Source organism: Gossypium arboreum, chromosome 5, assembly GCF_025698485.1.
Source record: "Gossypium arboreum isolate Shixiya-1 chromosome 5, ASM2569848v2, whole genome shotgun sequence".
Classification (NCBI taxonomy): Eukaryota; Viridiplantae; Streptophyta; class Magnoliopsida; order Malvales; family Malvaceae; genus Gossypium; species Gossypium arboreum.
Genome location: NC_069074.1, coordinates 10173447 through 10193414, shown reverse-complemented (window position 1 = coordinate 10193414; position 19968 = coordinate 10173447). Strand labels below are relative to the sequence as shown.

Genomic DNA, 19968 nt, shown 5'->3' with positions numbered 1-19968 from the left:
GGTTAAGTCATGGAAGAGACTCATACTTTGTATGATTCGCTTGCTTTTATTTATTTTTGTTATGCGTATCCATCAATCAATCTTGTTATTCATATTTTAATTTATTAGATTTATGTCTGTGTCCATATTTTTAAATATATGGTCTACAAGTACATAAAATATTTATCTAATATTTTAGATATGAATCCAATTATATAAAAATTTATTGATAATATGAATTTAATATTTTAAATATCACATATATATCATGCAAAAACAAAATTTATTAAATTAAGAGTAAAAACATGGGTATTATTTTATTATTATTTGGCAAATGATCTTAGTGACGTGTATCATCCAATAACATAGACATAGTCAATAAAGACTCAGAAGGTTTGACTCAAGAAGAAATTTTATTTTTATTTTATTAAATAAATAGAAGACTATCACCAACAATAATAGTTAGACAACCATTACCAAAGACAATACATAACACACTCAAATATTTTTCTCTCTAGGGTTTCTCTCTTTTCCTCCTTTGGTTTGAGCCTCCTATGAGCGGTACTTCAGCCTCAGGGCCAACACCGCTCACAAAACCATGCCGCTTTGCCGGACCTTGGTCCTCTCTCCCCTCCTCTGTGGCGATGTTGTTTAGGTCACTAAGGTTCTAGGTGGCTGTGTGTGGATCAAGCCTTGGGCTTTTGATTTGTATATGTTTGGGCTTTAACCCATCCTTTGTAACTGGTTTTTAATGAATGGATTTTCATCTGATAAAAAACAACAATAACAATAATGATTACACTATGGTCTTTAAATAGAAAAAGTAAAAGAAGAAGATAGAATTTTTGAACTTTTAAAATATATAAATTAATTTTTGAATTTTAAAAAGTACAACATTAGTAATAAAATAAATTTTTTATAATTTTGGAATTTTGTATAAACAGCGTCAAAATTTGTAAATATAAAAGTTAATTAGAAAAACAGAATTAAATGCTATAATACATAATTATTGAAGCTTAAATTTGTTGTTTTATAAATTTTAAAATATTAAAAAAACTTAGTTTTATTTTTATTTTTAATCCGACTTCAAACTCTGACAAGATTTGAAAGATTTGGATCACTGTTTTAAATCTTGTGCATTCATCATTGTTGATGAGGTTATAGTTTACAATCAAAGGTGCTATCGCTGTGGTAGAGTTGGTCTTCAAAGAGGATGCGATCGTGCAGATAGTGTTTATATTTTATAAAAATTGTGAATTTAATTTTTATATTTGATTTAATTGTTTTAAAATTTTAAAATTTTGATCTTTATTAAATAACAATTATTAAATTTATTAGGTTAAGTCGTGTTATTTTTAAAATTTAATATGAAAAATATATGATTATATGTATAACGTCATGTCAGCTAGTTATTTATCATATTATTCACTAAGAATCTAGCTTATAGATTAACAACGGTTATTTTTTCAAGATTAGCATTTTAAAATTTGAAAATTATAGAGATTCAGAATGACCAAATTAGAGAATACGGGCTAAATTTACTATTATTCGCAGAGTATAAGACTAATAATTAAATTTCACCAAATAAATTTATTTGCTACTATTTGAATTGTGACTAAAATTGATAAAATTAAAATATAAAAACTTAATTTTGCAAAAAAAAAAAGTACAGGTACTCAATAGCAGAATTTAACCGAGAGGAAAAAGAAATGAGAGGGGGGCCGGGCGGGGCCATCATGAAATGACCTGGTCAAAGGGAGGGACTATCTGTTTTTTTTTTTTTTTAAACAGAAAGGCGGGTTTTGGGGGCCAGACAGAAAAAAAAAATGGAAAGGAGTCCCGAGTCAGCGTGCTAAGAACCAGTCGGGGCCCCTCACCATTGAATTCTTTGCAAGCAATTTTATCCTCACACACGACCCTCTTTCATTGTAAAAACCAATTGCAACAGAAATGCAATGCATTCAAACGAAAACCAAGTGTCTTTCTTGGGGAGAATCAGTGTCAGGAGGTGATCATGGATACTCAGGAGCAAGAGCTTGAAGACATTGAGCTTTTCCAAAAGCATGTTTCTGATCGCTTCACCGAACTCTCATCACCACCCGAGGACGATGCCCTTCTCTCAGTTTCCTGGCTACACAGACTCCTCGATGTTTTCCTTTGCTGCGAAGCCGAATTCGAGGCTATTCTCATTATGGATCGTGACCCTTCCCAACTCTCCAAGCCTCCTTTTGATCGCTTGATCCCTGAATTCATCGAACGCGCCGTCAAGGCTTTGGACATTTGTAATGCCGTTGCCAACGGGGTTGACTCCGTTAGGCATTGCCAAAAACTGTCTGAGATTGTTATTTCGGCTTTGGACCAAAACCCTCTTGGGGACGGCCATGCCAAGCGAGCTAAAAAGGCCTTACTTATGCTCCTCTCCGCAATGAATCTGGACGATAAAGAAGGTACCCATGTTAAAGCCACGGAAAGGAGCTGGTCCTTTGGTCGCCGAGGTGTTAATAAGGAGCAGATCGCCGGACATTTCAGGTCACTTTCTTGGCAGGTGGCTAAGAATTGGTCATCCGCAAAACAGATTCAATCCATGATTTACAACCTGGTTGCACCACGTGGAGCAGAGGCTTCCGGTTTGCCCTCTCCAATTTATACCATGAACGTGATCATGATATTTGTGATGTGGGCATTGGTAGCTGCAATACCTTGTCAAGAGAGGAACGGGTTGCCCACTCATTTCCCGGTTCCCAAGCAACTGAATTGGGCCCATAGCTTGATTGGATTACAAGAGAAAATCGCTGATGAGTGGAAGAAGAAGGAGAAGAAAGGGATGTCTGGATTGTTGGATGAGCTGCAGAAAATGGAGAAACTGGCTCAGAGTTTGATTGACTTTACGGATTCTTTCCACTTCCCTGGAGACGCTGAGAAAGTGAAGGGAGCAGCAGCAGATGTTTCGGAATTAAAGGAGATTTTTGGGAGGATGGATCAAGGATTGACCCCTTTACAGATGCATATTAGGGAAGTGTTTCATAGGATTGTAAGAAGCAGAACTGAGTTCCTTGATGTGTTGGAGAAAGGTTCTGCACCTGTCCTATAACTCTCGATGGCCATGGGGGGCTGTTGACTTGAAGGTTACAATATTTACGAGATAAGATTTTGATCTTTCTTTTGCCTATGATTTGAAGATGGACACAAAATGAATATGTTGTTATTTTATTTATTTTTTAAGCTTTGGCCTTCGGTTAATGTGTTTACTGTTATTTGATTCTTTGCTTCTCAGGTAAATGTAAATATTCAAAACTACTGCCGTAATATTTTGTATTAGGAGGGCTTTGGATTCACACTTTCATTTACACTTTTTTTTTTTTTTTTAAAATTATATCACATTTGACCTTTGATGATTGTAGAGTGGATCACAATGATTTTAAGAGATCTCACGAAAAAAAAAATTTTATGCATTTAATTTAATTTAATTGAAAACTTTGGTTAATTTTATTTTCTTTTTTAATGTTTTGGTGGGATATTTCATGGATGGCTAATACTGTCCTTCCCTTGCTCCATACACCATTATCATGCTTTAGCACTTCAAACCATAATCACTATCCACTCCACTGGATGATTTAGATTTACACAAAGGCTTTTGCTGCAAATGTAGCCAAAAATTTGACTCAAACAATATTGTATCCACTTTTTAATCTTGGAGCTGTCAACCTCGGATAATATCTGTTTGGTTGGCCGGAATTCTTTTGGATTTTTGCTTTCTTTTTTAAATTAATTTTTTAGATTTGATTTTCTTTTTACTGTTTTAACAAAACAACTGTTTTGAATATTATTTGATTTTTCGTAATTTTTTAAATTTAATTTTTAAGTAAAAAAATAACCATAACTTTTATATGATATTTAAAATATATATTTGTTATATACAACTTTAAGTTATTTCCACACTTTTAAATATAAAAATATATTTTTATATAGAACTTTTAAGTTATTTTTACTATTTTATATAAAAACTAGAAGAGAAGGAAATAAAATCTTTTGTTTGCTGGCATTACAAAGAGACAAAGTCATACAACAACTATTTTAATAGTTTAGTGACTTAAATAAATTTTTTAATAATTTAATGACCATTTTATACTTTTTTGAAGTTGAGGGACCAAAACGTAAACTTATCAATAATATAGTCACCATAGATGTAGTTTACCCAAATCTTGAAATATTTTTTCAATAATATTATTTAAAACAATAATTTTTAAGTAAATAAAAATCAATAATTTTAATATGATGTTTTTGAAAATATTTTTATATACATCTTTTAAATTATTTTCACCGTTTCAAATATAAAATATTTATAAAATAAATAAATAAAATTCAATTGAATTTTGAGTAAAGATAACTTTTAATTGACATGTCATATGTAATCTAAATAATCGATTCAGATTGATTTTAGGTTTTTCAGAGCAATAGATGTTTTTTTTTCCATTTTGGTCTAAACCAAAAGCTTACAAAAATTACAAAGTTTAAACTTTGTTATTAAACGCTTTTGTATAAGTTGTGTATTTAATACCTATATTTTAATTTGATCAATTTTAATTTATATATTTTTAAATTTTAAAATTTTACTCCTAAGGGTGGCAATTAAATTTGTTTGGTTAAATTATGTCATTAGTCCCGTATTATACGTGAAGTTATAATTTTAGTCCATGCTCGTCAATTGGATCATTCTTTGTGACTATATTTGTTGAATTTTAAAATTTCAAAATTTCAATCTTAATACAAATGACATTTGTTAATTCCATTAACTGATTTTTTAAGAGTAATATGTAAAAATAACAAAACAAACATAGCATTGCTCATCAAATTTTAAAAATAACAAAACTTAGCTTAATGAATTTAATAACTATAATTTAGTTAGGAGTTTAAAATTCTAAAAATAAAAAAATTAAAAATAACTAAATTAAAAATATATATGTATTAAATCCACAACTTACTCAAAATATAAAGTGTAATAGAAGAATTAGATCTATTACAAAACATATAAAATGAAAAATATTCCTCCTAAAGCATATATTTATATTTCACACTCTTATTTATTCAAATTCAAATAGCATAAAATAAATCTCACTAACATAATTTGTTTTTGGTTAAACAATTATTCTCCAAATTTTAATTTGATATAACTAAGTTGTTAACCGAACTAAAATATTAGTAGTTTGATCCTCGCATTAGGTATAAAATAGTTTTAAAGCTTGTGATTAGCATATATTTTTTTAATTACAGAACACGAATGATTAATCATTAGACTCGCTCTAATGGATACATTGAGAAATTAAAAAAAAAAACCGAACATTAATGATACTTACCCAAAAACAAACCAAAATTTAATTTCTGGTGACGAGGATAAAGACATGATTATCGGTGTGATTAATAAATAAATGTTATCAGATGGAAAAAAGGCAATTGCGTACAACAGAACAAAGGTAGTGAGAAATGGATAAAAGGATAAAATGGGTCTAAAGTTGAGATGATTACAAGCATTGCAGTAACCACTATAAGATATCAATGACATGCGTCCTCTGCAATTACCAATGTGTAGTACATTTGGATTTGGTCCACGTTGTGAAGACGAATAAAATAAAATCAAACCAACGTTTTTTATGTATAAAATATATTTCATCTTCCAAATATGTAGCAAAAGATATTAAATCATCAATTTATGATGTCATCTATCGTGTTTTAGTCCCAATATTCTGTGTTGAAAGAAAGAAAGATACAGCATACGGTGTCCAGGAAATGAAGATTGAGTGAGTAATAAAAGCTTTAAGAGCAAGCCAGATGATTAAATCCAGGTGTTGATATTTACAAATGACTTCTTATTATATATATGTAGGCAAAATTATTGTTACGAGATGCAGTGAATGAGGAAAATCAACACAAGAGATTGTCATCTACCGTGTTCTATACATTAGCTCTCGACATATGAATGTGTAGAAAGACCTCCTGTACACCCGAATTGAATATATACTGCTATCCACACTCACAACCCACACTTTGAGAGTAGGATAGGATTTCCCACCGAGTCAGTTTTTGAACATACATTGATACTTATAAGTTAAGAAGGTGCGGTTATGGATGGATGTTGAGGAAGCCGAGGACAGAAATCTGGACGATGTATATGGTTATCAGTTTCTTGTCCACTCTCACCAGTCACCATGCCCGCTATGCTCTTCTTCTTCTTCTGCATCCCAAAGAAATTTTGCGTATGAAGCCAGGAGAAAACTGCAGATGATCACACGTTAAGTTTCAGGAGTTCCAACAATGGAAGAAGAGCGTTGAATAGATTGAATTCAAAGAATCCATCAAGTGCTTTGGAACTTGCAAAAGTTTCAGGCAAATAGTTGGTCTATTTGGATCTTATAGAATTTAGATGCCAAGAACATATAAAATATTCTTTTGATAAATTGGTGCCTTGGGGGGGGGGGTATTTTACCAGTCATGTGGGGAAGCCTGAACAGCTTGATCAAAGTAAGTTTGGGCTCTATGAGCATCCTTTTGGTTTTCCCAAATTAGATGAGCATAGAGCGACAAAACATTTCCATCATTAGTATTTGCCAAAATTGCTCGCTCGCAGTACTCCTCAGCTCTGCCAAAATCCCCTCTAATCTGCAATCAAACAACACGTAAATCGATGCAATGAAACCAAGATGTCAATTCAGACAGATGAAGTTGTTTGTCAGATCAAGAACCCAACAAGAGTTATCTTTCCTAAGAATTTATCCCTTACCTCTTTCAAAAACTTGGCATAATTCCCAAGAAAAAGCGGATTATCAGGATTTGCTTCAATCATTTTCTGGTAGTAAACATCAGTGCTGTCAGTCTCAAATAACCCTGAGCCGCCGCCACCACAATCATCTCCAGGGCCGCAGATACTACCACCATCCGTCACATTACTAACTTCATCATCATCCACTACTCTTTCTCCCACCCCAGAAATTGAAAATAGTGTTCGGATGGAACAAGACTTGGGTTCTGACTCTTGTTCTTGGTCATCACTTTCCTGCTCTGCTTGTTTGTGGAAGTCGAGAGAGTGCGGTGTTGGTATCATGGGTTTGCCCTCTTTTTTTCTTGGTTTTGGGAGATTGAGTTGTTTATGTTTATGGTAATCAATGGAAGCTGGGGTGTAAAAAGAGACTGATCCGGATCTTTGGAGAATGGGGAAATCGGGGTCTGGTGATGAACAACAGTCTTTGGAGTGACATAACCATGAATTTAAGATTGGTGTCGATAAGCTTCTCATCAGCAGCATTTTTTCTTTCTTTTGAATCAGAAACCCAACTAACCATATGGAAATTTCTACAAGCGAACCAAATTTGATATTTTCTTGCAATAAGTAACGAAGTATAAAGTGAGAGATTCTATATATATGATTCTTGTAAGGATTTATACAAGTATCTGTTTCAAAGTGAGAAGAAGATTTGACAGGGTTTGGGTTTGGGTTTGTCAGAGGAGGAGACTTCTCTGCTTACAACAGCAAATAGCTAACTGGGATTTAAAGAAGAAGAATAAAGAAACTGCGTATTATTTGATCAGATCCACCGGATAAGCATCAGCTCAATCCATTAAAAAACGACAAACATCCCAACAACCCTACTTACTTTTCCATGTCTTGATACTGCATGCTTTGATAAGATAATTTTATTTTGATGACGATGATAATAATAATATCATCGAGCTATTATTGTACACGTCCAAAACCATTTAATTAATTCATGAATTTAGTCAACTTTTCGTTTGTTATTTATATAATACAAACCCAAGTTTGAGATCCAATTCAAATACAAATAATTAAATTTAAAATAAAATACCAAAATTCAACTTATTTTTTATTACTTAAATAAACTTAATCGTGTACCTTAAATACTTCATTTTTATCTCGAAAGGTTTTAAAAGTAAAAATTGATTCAAGGTGCTTGATCCCAAGCTCCCTGCTTAAGCATACAATTAAACTTCCCATTAATCTGAGACAAGATTCATAAAACAAGAAAAAATAATATCATAATATGCCGTATGAAATTTATATAACAGACGAAGCATTAATCCACTCAAATTTATTCGGACATCTAATATATTAGATATAATTATAGCTTATAATACCAATATGATCGCAATATGGATATAGGTATACATATCGATTTCCGACTTACAGGAACACCAGGAGTGGGCAAGGCACACTGTGGGCGGCGCATTACCACACCCGCTTTCCGATTGCATTTTGGATCAAAGTAAATGGACGCACCTCGTTTGCTTTCACCATCACCATCATATTCATTTGACATCTTACCTTGCCCAAAACTATGTCGACGCGTGCCCTTTGCTTTTCATAGATAACAACACACGCGAACAGATCGCTATCTTTAACTTGTTTCACCACCCCATCCGAAAAACGAGTCAGATTTGGGCAAAGATTTTTTTTTTCTTACCCGATCAATTTAATCCTATCTGAATTTCATTTAAATGTAAATTTTTTTTTCTTACTAATATCAAAACAGTAAAACGACGGTCAAATTTGAGCCCAAGCTGTAGAGTATTGCCGTCAACGGTATTTCTTATAGATTTATATCAAATCTACTTTTGTCTACCCTTACATCGTATGCATCAACGTTAGACAAACAATGGCCATTTGTCAAATCTTCTGTTCATTTCACATTACTCAGCTGGTTTTACATTAATAAACCCTAAAATACGAGACCAATTCAAGCAGTCTTACTACCTACTTGAACCACCAAATTTTCCATTACTCCTAGTCCTAGACCACCTCCCAAGAATACAATCAACTAAACCCTTCCTCCCCTAACAATGCTGTAATTGAACATGAAACAAAACATCAATTCTCTGAATCTAATTAATCATATGAATACCTCGTCCTACGTACAAAACAAGCTGCATACATAACAAAGCTATGTTATCTATACCTTTTTTATTTCTAAAATAACTATTGCTAGGCACGCATGTCTAATATATATAGATATGATTCTCCAAATATTAGAACATCTTTCAGGAAACTAAGCATAAACATGTCAAAAGCCCATCCATATCAGACACTCACCTCTGGTCCAAATAATATCAGTTAAGTACGTAGCTATTTGACCTGACTACAGCTGCATTAAAAGGGAGTAATGTTGAAATACAGCTTCTTGAAAAAGTATTGTTGATCTTGATATTATTTGAATAACAGCTTTTGTGCAAAATCTCAATCATAATCTAATTGGTTAGCATCTCCACCATGTACTCAAGGAACAATAGCCCTGATATACATAAAATTTATAAATTCAATAAACGGCAGCAAGAAACGACTAATAGATTTTCATATTAATGCCATCTGATTACGCATGTAGCAACTCACTCTTATGATGTCTAATTAGACATAATAAGAGTAACTATTATTGGGATTGATTTTGTAAGCAACGTGGAAACATCTACGTTACCTGGACTCAAGATCGAGTATTGGATATCAATACGTAACAGACATAGGTATGCTCAATTTTTATTAAGTTCTTTCATATATTTTTAGGAGCCGTGCCAGTGTATCTGAATATGTTGTAGAGAAAAGAAGTCAGATGGGATTCTTAAGGGAAAATGAAGAGTGCCAATAATGCAGAATAACACTCACGTCAACAAGAGACAATTTTTTCTACTCTTGCTGACAAATAACGGTACATAAAAAGCAGTCAATGAATCTGTTAATCTACAACAACAATGGAAACTACAAACAGCAGCAAGCTACATTTACCCCTTCCTAACTATTTTAATTACACTGTCCGGCATCTCAACTTTATGATCTTAGAAAGTGAAAGAAATATGGAATTGATTCACTAAGATGTTACAGGAAAATGTTTCCTTAACATCACAAAACCAATTGGAAATGGAAGAACACAATTACATATCATTGTCTATATTAATGATGTATTTCTTGTATATATATGCATGTATATAGAATCAAAATCTTACTAGGTTATCTTCTAAATCGAGACCCTTTATCTGGTCTACCAGAATTCCCCCCATCCCATGCAGAGGACCAGAAGAACAGAGACACCCAGAAAAGGACAGCAAAGAAGATCCGCACTTGATCTTGAAATTTTGATAACTTTCCTGCAAACTCTGTTCCATGAAAAAAGATCATAAGACGCCACCTTCTAAGCAATTTCAAATGCAATAAGCAAGGAAGAAAGAGTCAAATCCAGCCAATTACATGCAAAGGGAAAATATGGGTACTTCTAATTCAAATCTTTTCCATTACCATTGTCAAAACAAAAATTTCTCATCAGTCGGTTTTAGTCTCTGCATTTATGGATGATGTCCAAGATTAAGCACTAATGCTTATTTGTTTCAACAATTATATTATTTTGTTTAATAATATTACTACATTCTGGAGGAACTTGAAATACTATTTATAAACTATGATTCTCTCTGTTTATTTCTTTTTTTACACCACGAATTCTTTTTTCTTTTAACAATAAAAAAGAGTAACCTTGCCAATGTTTTTCCTATACAAAATTTCACTCTCTTTGTCTACACTAAGCTTGAATTTACATTGATATATCTGCAATTGAAAGAAAAAAAAACACAGAAAGAAAAACTAAGCAATTAAAACTAGAAGGACAGAACATCAACATAAGGAACCTAGGCTTAACCTAACATTCCGATTTCCCCATGCCCTTGGCCTCCTCTTGCTCAAAAAGAGTCTTCAGCATAGTATGTCCACTCAATTTCGGTTGTGAGTATTGAATATGGATATGTGTGCATATTTGAAAAGCTTGAAGGATCATATCCCGTACTCATATTAGAGGAATAGTTTTTGTTTTAGTCGACAAAGCCTAAATTTTGAAGAATTATTTATACAAACAAATTAATCTGAGTTCAAACGCATGAATAAAATTACCAAAAATAAGAAAGCGGATTCAGAAGGCAGTGGAAACCTGGGGGAGGAGGCGGGTCGGCGTCAGGCGGTCCGGGGCCAGCCGAAAGACAACGTGGCGAGCGCGTCTTGGAATTGGACCGGAGGCGGACAAGGAATGAGGGACGATGGCGATCAAACTTCCGGGGAAAGATCAACTGTTGAGGCGAACCCGAATGGAAGCTTTTGGAATTGGAATAAGTGAAACAATAGTGATGGCGCCAAGGAGACGAAGTACACAAAGTGGTGGTCATTACCATTTCTAAGGTATCGACGCCAAATGTCTGAAATTGATAAAACCATCAATATATATAGTAATGGGCTTGAACTGCGTGGCTCAATTTCTGCTTCGGGACTCATTATTGTTATTCATCTTCTCTTTTCAATTTGAGCCTACCTCTTATCTTAATTTAAAATAAAAAAAAATAAAACAGTTTTATATAATTTTAGTTAAATTTTAAATTTAAAATCTTATAAAATCTTATATCACTCCTTTATTTCTTACTATTGTCTTGAAAGTATTTCTTTATTCTTAAATTACATTTAAATTTTACTACTTCAAGCGTATATTCTTTCTTTTTCGGTTAACATGTACAACATTAATCCATATTTTTTTTTTCCCTTGGGAGAAAGGAAATTGAAATTTATGTTTGATGTATTGACTTTTAGTGAATAAAATAATATCATTTTGGTCTTACCACTAGGATGATTTTTTATATGCGGGTTTATTTAGAAAATGAAGTGCGAGGTTACTCTTGATGGTAAGTATGTAGATATTAATGGGGTCATTTGTAGAATAAATAAAATCTACTACTCAACAATATATATCAGTCAGAAATGAATATTCGATTGAGGGGGATTTAAAGCAGGAGGGTACTGAGACCACCTGAAAGATGGTTAAGATTAACTGCGATGGGATGTTCGATGTTAAATATGGTGTAGGTGTCATTTGTAGAGATTGTAGAGGAATGGTTCTTGATGGAGCAGCTGAAAAGGTGACAGCGGATGAGGTTGAGGTTGTAGAAGCTATGGCGGTCACTAAAGGGGTCCAACTTGGTGTTAAAAATAGATTGGGAGATTTGTGTTTTTGAAATTTGATTCTCTTATTCTTTTTTCAGAATCTAAGAAAAAAGATTCTGAGAGAAGGTGGAAGCTGAAACTAATTTTAAAGAGGTTTAATACTTCAAAAAAATCAAGGGAACAACTTTTTAATTTAAAAGATCAAAAGGAATGCTAACGAAGCTGCGAACTAGGCAGCTAAGCATGCTACAGTGGAAATGTATTTGGAGGGTTAGATTCATCACCCACCATCTTTTTTGGTGTTTATCTTAAAATATAATGGCTTGTCATATTCGCCTATTTGGCCTAATATTGATAGAGTTGATTTTATGTCTGGTCTTTTAATTTTATTAGGCACCCTATTTACCTTTAGTGATTCATTGGTGTTTTTTCTTTGTTGATGATACTGCAGTACTTTATTTATTCAATTAATACATGAATGTTTTTTTTTTGGGCAAAAAACTAATAATAATAACATCATTTTATTTTTTTAATAATTATCACATTTGATTTGGTACATTAAATATAAAAATTTAAATCAGACAAAATACCAGTTAAATTTTTATTAGCAACATATGTTCAAACTGTTTATTTTCCCATTTCAGTTTCATACGAAAACACCCAGCATGGCAAACAGAAAGATACTAAGCAAGCAAGTTCATACATGAAGGTATCAATTGATTGGAACTTGCTTCACATCCTTTTTGGGCTGTTCAGTTCTAGGGATGATGATAGAAAGCACACCATCCTTCAACTCAGCCTTAATATCATCGACTTTGGCATCATCAGGCAACACAAGGCTTGTATTATAGTAGCCATAGCTCCTGGCAGACCAATACTCATCGCCGGATCCTTGTTCTTCTTCTTCCTTATGCTGCCCTTTTATGTTTAGAACCCCATCATCAATGGTGATCTTTACATCCTCTTTGGTTAACCCCGGCATGTCGTAATGCAGTTTGTAGCAGTCATCTTGCTCTTTTACGCGCCCAATCAACTGGGATGGTGTCATGTTGAGGCTGTCGAATAGCCTGTTTATGTTCTCACTCGCCTGCAACAGTGCATTCCCAAGGCCTGATGGGAATAACTCTTAAGAACCAAAAAAGGAAAAAAAAAATAGTCAGCTGAGAACAAGATAGGAAAAAAAAATTAAGGATTAAATCAGGAACTTGAAATCCATGAGATTTACCACCATAAAGGGGAGGAGCATAATCATGTTGTTTATTCCTCCAATTCCAAAGACTCCTCCTGTTTTTCCTCCTAGGGAAAAGCCTGAATTTCTTTTCACCATCTGACACGGATACTTGTTTTTTGTCGTCAGAGTCCTTATCAGTAGCTGTTGCCATAAACCTCTTCAGCATCTCATCATTCCACCTTTGCCATTGCAACCCACCAACGCTCCTCTCTCCAACATTATGACCCAAAAGAGATGATGAAGAAGATGACACCCTTAGTTGCAAATTTCTCAAAGCCAAACGAGCCAGTGCCATTGTTGGGTGCAGAGATTGATGGTGAGTTTACAAGCTGCTACGCAGGCAAACTTAGAATGGTTGTACTTTTCTTTGTTTCCTGTTTTATCTTTTGTTGTTGGTGTCCAAGTGTTTGATGCTGAGGGAGGAAATTTAAGGCAAATCTTATACGTGTGTTGGACGATTGGAGTTTGGAAGAGTGTTCTGCGAGGTTCTAGGAGGTGGTGGAGACAATCCTATCAACAAATTGATAGACAGTTGAGAGGATTTTTCCTGGACCTTCTCAAACATTAACTGTTACTCTTGTGGAGTGTTCCAGAGGAAAAGGCATCAGATGCTTTCTACCTTCTCACTTTGTAAGATATTTTTTATCCTTTTTTTTCCTTTGGGAAAATGATAAATTTAGATAACAGTATTTAATTATTTCCACAATCTCTCCCTGTGATACCCTTGGGTAATTAATGAAAGTATCAGTGCCTTGCCTAGAGAATCTCATTTCTAGCAAATAGCTTCTAATGCTTGTATGTAATCCAGGCCAGATTTAAGTCAATAGCCCCTATTTAAGTAAAGGTAAAATAGGGCTTAAGCTCCCATTATTTCATCCTAATCACACACACAACTAACAGAAACCGAGTCACCGGTCCTTGGCAACTAACACAATTTTCACAAAATAAGAAACAGTCTCTGAAAGGCGAGAAAGGTCTGAACGGTGAGGCATTGCCTGGACTAAATGAATCTGTAAAGTTTTATCCTTAGCTAGTGAAAGGGAGGACCATAGTTATTGCATTAACAACTCAAAAACTTCCTGGAATAAATAGTTGACCCCGCCCCAAACATCACATAAATTTTGGATTTGTCTCTCGTCCTTCAGATTCCAATCTAGCCAACACGAAGATCCTGAGGGACTAGCTATATATCTTGGACCTTTGAAACTAATGAAAGCGTAATACTTTCTGATGGGACATATGGTCACAGCTTATCACTAACCTATGGAAGAAATTTTGCGAAAAAAACAAATTGCTGTCTCAAACACCTGAGGCAGCCAGCAATTTTTTGGATTAGTTCCAATGCAATACAATGGCACGTTCAAAAAGGTCCATTCAGTTGGTGGAAAAAAAACCATAACATGGGAAACCGCAGGTAAGCAAGACCTGCAATTGCTACAATAGACATACAAGCAAGGCTAAGCTCTAGTGCGTTTTCCCTATGGGACCAATAAAAATGTTACAGCAAGTAAGATTGATATTAATATCTAACCATCTTCCAAATGCAGTTTTTATTCTGTTGCTCAGTCATACAATCCTTCTTGCTCCCAGACATCCACAAGAAAATCTATCATTTCCTGTCAAATTTCAGGAGAATGCAAATCAGGTAAGCAAGCACTTTATGATTATATGAGTGCGGTGGAGTTGGGACTTACACAAAGAGGAATAGGCTGAGGGAACAGCTTGTTGCTTCCAAGTAAACTTTCATAAGTTGCATTCCAACTGCAAAGCCAGAATCGTTTAACCATGCAGAGCCAATTAGAAAGGTAAGTTCCTAAATGATTAGGGCTTATATCCCAAAAGTGATTTTCCCTCACTATACACAAAATTCTGTTTCAAGGTAATAACCTAAGATACAGATTCTACAATGGCAAGCATCTGGATTTTTGCTAAAACCAGGATGCTAGACACAAGTCTTAAGAAACCGAAAAATAATGGAAGCATTATGAATTATTGACATACACGCATTAACCTTTTTTGTTTTCCTTCTCTTTAATCTTCAAATCTTATGAGCTATGGAAATGAATACTAGGCAAATAAATATCAACACACGTGGAAAACAAAGTGAACTAATGGAGAAATCCAATGTCAACTAGTGAACAGAAAGACCAAAGATGTCATAGACAGTAAATTTAAAAAGGGACCTCAATTTTATGGTCGCAAATAGAGCATAGTGACAAAATATGATTCACACAGCCAGCCCCACATAGGTAAAGGTTTGATAGCAAATGGAAGAGAATTCATAGGAAGAATAGAACTTGAAGATCTTAAAACTATGGGAATTTAAAAAAACACTAATTTAATACATTCTGATAACAACTCACTTTAGTTTCGGTTCTCGAGCCTGCTGAGGCTGATTTTCAGACTTCTTGTTTCCTACCCACCGCTGCCTAGTCTGGTTCCAGTGAATAAGGCCTGCATCCAAGAGCAGCAGTGAGTTGGAGAAAACGGAGCATTATCTTGTTTAGTGCCAAAAGTGGTCTGAACCGGACTATCTAGATTCCAGATAGGCGGTATCCAGATGTCAGATATATTAGTCCAACACCAACCAAGGTAACCCTTTGTTTTTTAACTACCAACCAAAGAAACTTAAGAACAGAGAACTTGCCATGATTTACAAATTCGGAGGGGCCATTAGCACTTGCAGCATTGCCATTTGGATCAAGTGTCTGGTTGCTTGTGCTGATTGAGGAGATGCTTCCCTGTGACTGCACGGCACTGTTATCCATATCACAAGTGCTAGTGGTCCAGAAACCTTCTGATATATTGGGTTTACTCACTGTCTGTCCTTGAAATTTTAATCCTTTTGATGACTCATTCACCAAGGGATTGAAAATGGGCCTCGCACAGCATCCTAGACAACCACTGCTCTGTTACAATCACGGATAATCATATAAATGATTAGTACCATACCAAAAACTCCAAAGTTGAGCCTAATATCATGATAGAAAGTTCATTAGTTAGACACAAGATAATATTCACATAAATTCAGAGAGACACATTGAACTTATGCCAAGTACAATAAACATCTTGGCAAGACTCTCTTTCAAAATGACAAAACTTGCTAAGAGTTCATAGGAATCAGAGCACCACCTTAAATAGCCAAAAAGTACATAGAACAATAACAACAATAAAGCCTTCTCCCATGGTGTAGAGTAAAATTTCACCATTTTGTTCTGTTTAGGACTAACATCCCAGGTAAAATAATAGCAAAGTCCTTTTCAATGGTTTCCACAGATGTACTAGTTGATCTCAATCTACCTTTTTCTTAATGAGTACTCTCCATTAAATCACATAACCTAACAAAAAGCATTGATAAGCATTTTATCTCAAATGTTCAAACTAATTTAAAACATGTCTCTCATGTTAACCCATATTGGTGCCATCCAAATCTGTTCTGACTGTGTCCATTTGCTAGTCCTAACGTTTTTGCATATCCAAATGCCGACCAAAGAATTCTCATATCAGCCACAATAACTTTTTTTTGTACATATCAATAATTGAAAACCCAACAGTAGCTATCACAAAGCAATGTTGATCTTTAAGATGCCTTGTAGAAGTTTCACTTGATCTTAAGAAGTATGTTGCATATGTAACTTCTAAAGCACTTCTTCATTTTAGCAATTGTACTTGTGGCTCCTTTGGTTGACTTCTCGATTGATGCCATCATCATTTGACATGACTGGGCCAAAGTATCTGTTCAATTTGCAATAGGTTTTGCTCTCCATTTTTTATAGTTGCTCCTTTAACATTCTTTCTTTTGTGAACTCACAATCCATGTACTCCATCTCAGACCAACTTGACTAAAAACATTCCAGTCTAATGTTTCCTTACAGAACTCAAGTCCATGTTAGCCCTTGACCAAAAATATTCAAAGGTGATCCACGGTACAAATCTATTACTAAGCAGAGGTATTGGTCGCATTATTTCATCAAAACTAACTTCTTGGAACAAAGTTAAGTAGGTATAAAACCTACAATAAATGCTCCCTAAAGAAGTAAGTGCTGGCAGTTTATCTGAAAACTAAACCAATCAAAACTATGACTGGAACCATTCATTGACCTTGAAAATTGATGCCCAGCATTGCAGCGGGGTTACCAAGATAAACATCCTTCGATAATGGACTCAATACTTCTAACACATATGAAACTGGAAAAAGTGGTAGGGCATTCTGAAGTCCTTATGTTGCCGTATCTTATCAACCTCAATAAAAAATCATTCATGTTCACTCAATAAAAGAAAAGTTATCCACTAAAATAAAACCCCTAGACAACATTGCAAATTTTCACAAATTACCAATGCTAATAAAGAAGCGCATACACTTTTTGGCCATATCCATCAAAAACTAAATGGACTTTCGTATTTAGTTTCAAACAAAACCCTAGTGGTTTGCAGAACCAAGTGCTACAACAAAAATTTATGATCATAATTAAAGAACCAAATGAGCATGCAATTCCTAAAGTAAAAAGGGGTTAGGATGAAGCTTATGTCCGAATTGAGTGGGTATCAGTACTTCCCATCAAAATGTTTACAAGTAAATGGTAAATTCAAAACATAAAAAAAATGAGAGGAATAAAATTTCCCTAAGCAACTGGGGAAAAAATCAATAAAAACGACGTAAAACAACAAAATCGTAAGAGGGGGGAAAAACAGAAAACTTACCCCATATATACAAAACAAGAACTAGCAAAAGCTAAAAGAGATCTGCAATTCAATGGAATCTGATTTCCTGAAATGAAAGACCAAACATTGAGGAAACAACAGTTAATCAAATTTATGGAAATGGAACAAAAACCAAATAGGCATAACAATATATATATATATTGGTTGATTCTTCTTGGGAAAGAAAACAAATTTACCTGTGTCAATTTGGGTTTTCTTTGTTTTATTCAGCGTCTCTAGTTGCTCGAAAAATTTCACTGATGATGCCTTTTTAAGTCTTATTTTTCCTCTTTTATTATTGTTCTTCTTCTCAGTCTTTCTTTTCCAGCAACTTGGCCAATTTGAAGGATTAAAAGAAAAAAAAAAGTTGAGAAGAAAAGCAGAGCTTACATAGACCAAAGAGTTTTGTTTAAGCTTTCCTTGTGCTGAAGTGTTCCTTTTAACCTTTCTTCTTCTTTTTTTTTTTTTTGGTAATAAGTCAACAAGATACAAAGTTCCATATTTTGTTTTTGGTGGACCTTTTTAAATATTAAAAGAAAACCTTAAAAACTGATTGTTATTTCTATGCTATTATTTAAAATTTATCTTAAAAATTATCTTTTCTCAAATTGATAAAATAATAAGTAATTAACTAAATTGAGAATTTATGAAATAAAACAAAAATGAAAATAAAATTATCATATTTTTTAGACATTAAGGTTTGCTTCTTTGCATGTAAAATATTTTTATTATTTTACTATATTTATTTGGTAAAAATGAATTATCAAAAGAAATCATTCTCCAAAAAGAGATAAAATCAAGATTCTTTTTAAGGAAAATGTCTTACCAAATTTTGTTCGTAAGACATTTTTCAATCTGATAAGGCTTTGTTTACTATTTCTACTGTCGAAGAAACAAAAAGGGAAGCATTCAGAGCAACAGAAAGGAAGCTCCTTTCACTGTGGAGGGAAACAATCCCTTATATTCTAATTTTATAATTTTTACGATTTAGTTCTTAAAATCCAAATTTTTTCTAGTCTACAGTTTAATTCCTCAAAATCATATTTTCTTATTATACAATTCAGTCTTAAACCTTGTTTTGTACAATTTTGTAAAACAATCACTTTTTTAAAATTTCTAGATTTTTAATTTAATCCTTCCACTAAAATTGTCAAATTTTCCAAAAATAGTATTTGATTTTTGAACAATTAAACTTTCATATTCTATTTTTCAAATTTGTAAATTCTCAAATAATGTAAATTAGTCCTAAAACTCAAGTTTTGAAATCTTTACTATTTAACCCTATATAGTTTCAAACTTTACTATTTTATGCTCAACTGTCCCAATTTTCATATTTCATAATCATATAATTTAGTTACTACATCAATGTTTCAAATTTTACTACTCAAACCCTTAGAATTGAAAATTTATAAGTTTTATAATTTGGTCCTTTTTTATCAAATTAAATTATTTTTCAACTTACTCACCCAAATAATATTCAAAATAAATATTTACCACTTTCAACTTAATTAAATATAAATTTATATTCCTAATGTATGAAATTAACAATTAAGCTTAATTAAGGTAAAAAAACAATTAAGCTTAATTAAGTAAATTAAGATTAATTAAAACTAAAACATGATTAATTAAAATATAAACAAACTTTATGAAATATATTCAATTAAACAATGAAAAGATAATAAAATCTCAAATGTATGTTTGCTTCATTGAAAACAAATTTTAAAAATATTTTAAGAAATCCGCCAAATAATAAAAAATATTTTACATGATTCATCTAAATCTTGGAAAATATTAGTTTTACCAAAGAAATGAATTATTTTCTAGAAATTATTTTCCAAAACTATTTTCAGTGAAATAAATAGAGCCTTAATCTCATAATAGGTTTTATTATATTTTTTATATAAACTCATATGCTCCCATATTAACAACAATATCAATACCAATTAAATTAATACTCAATCAATAAAAATAAAAATTAAAAATTAAAAAAACTATAACTCACACGCTATTAACAATAAATTACTGTCACATCATGACTCACACACCATAGTTTTATTTAAGCGAATAAAATATAGTAAGATTTTACTTCTCC

At 33.1% G+C, this 19968-nt stretch overlaps 3 protein-coding genes, 1 non-coding gene and 1 pseudogene across 7 annotated transcripts; 1 reads left to right on the top strand and 4 right to left on the bottom strand.

The window, feature by feature from the left end:
• The first annotated feature begins 1770 nt into the window (after window positions 1-1770).
• On the top strand, window positions 1771-3314 carry LOC108451197 (protein ROH1-like; annotated as a pseudogene).
• Window positions 3315-5822: 2508 nt separating this feature from the next.
• Window positions 5823-7702, bottom strand: LOC108450449 (uncharacterized). The gene is made up of 3 exons (XM_017748079.2): window positions 6755-7702; window positions 6461-6633; window positions 5823-6249 (listed from the first exon to the last, which is right to left on the bottom strand). The coding sequence occupies exons 1-3, from the start codon at window positions 7274-7276 to the stop codon at window positions 6171-6173; spliced, it is 774 nt and encodes a 257-aa protein (XP_017603568.1). The 5' UTR covers window positions 7277-7702; the 3' UTR covers window positions 5823-6170.
• Window positions 7703-9916: 2214 nt separating this feature from the next.
• Window positions 9917-11051, bottom strand: LOC108452119 (uncharacterized). Its single transcript, XR_008283128.1, has 2 exons — window positions 10910-11051; window positions 9917-10128 (listed from the first exon to the last, which is right to left on the bottom strand). It is a non-coding gene; the product is annotated as an uncharacterized LOC108452119 (transcript).
• Window positions 11052-12542: 1491 nt separating this feature from the next.
• LOC108453627 (26.5 kDa heat shock protein, mitochondrial) lies at window positions 12543-14681 on the bottom strand. Of its 2 annotated transcripts, none has more exons than XM_017751849.2 (2): window positions 13170-14681; window positions 12543-13069 (listed from the first exon to the last, which is right to left on the bottom strand). In XM_017751849.2, exons 1-2 carry the CDS (start codon window positions 13468-13470, stop codon window positions 12657-12659), a joined length of 714 nt encoding a protein of 237 aa, XP_017607338.1. In that variant the 5' UTR covers window positions 13471-14681; the 3' UTR covers window positions 12543-12656. The 2 variants fall into 2 exon arrangements, with proteins under 2 accessions (XP_017607338.1, XP_052884405.1); XM_053028445.1 differs by having other exon boundaries at window positions 13173-13698.
• LOC108453628 (uncharacterized) lies at window positions 14449-18389 on the bottom strand. 3 transcript variants are annotated; one of them, XM_017751852.2, is made up of 7 exons: window positions 18074-18389; window positions 17877-17943; window positions 15823-16079; window positions 15539-15629; window positions 14870-14936; window positions 14707-14791; window positions 14449-14609 (listed from the first exon to the last, which is right to left on the bottom strand). In XM_017751852.2, the coding sequence occupies exons 2-6, from the start codon at window positions 17879-17881 to the stop codon at window positions 14738-14740; spliced, it is 474 nt and encodes a 157-aa protein (XP_017607341.1). In that variant the 5' UTR covers window positions 17882-17943; window positions 18074-18389; the 3' UTR covers window positions 14449-14609; window positions 14707-14737. The 3 variants fall into 3 exon arrangements, with proteins under 3 accessions (XP_017607341.1, XP_052884406.1, XP_017607340.1); XM_053028446.1 differs by having other exon boundaries at window positions 14449-14791; window positions 15823-16084; XM_017751851.2 differs by having other exon boundaries at window positions 14449-14791.
• Between the last annotated feature and the right edge of the window lie 1579 nt (window positions 18390-19968).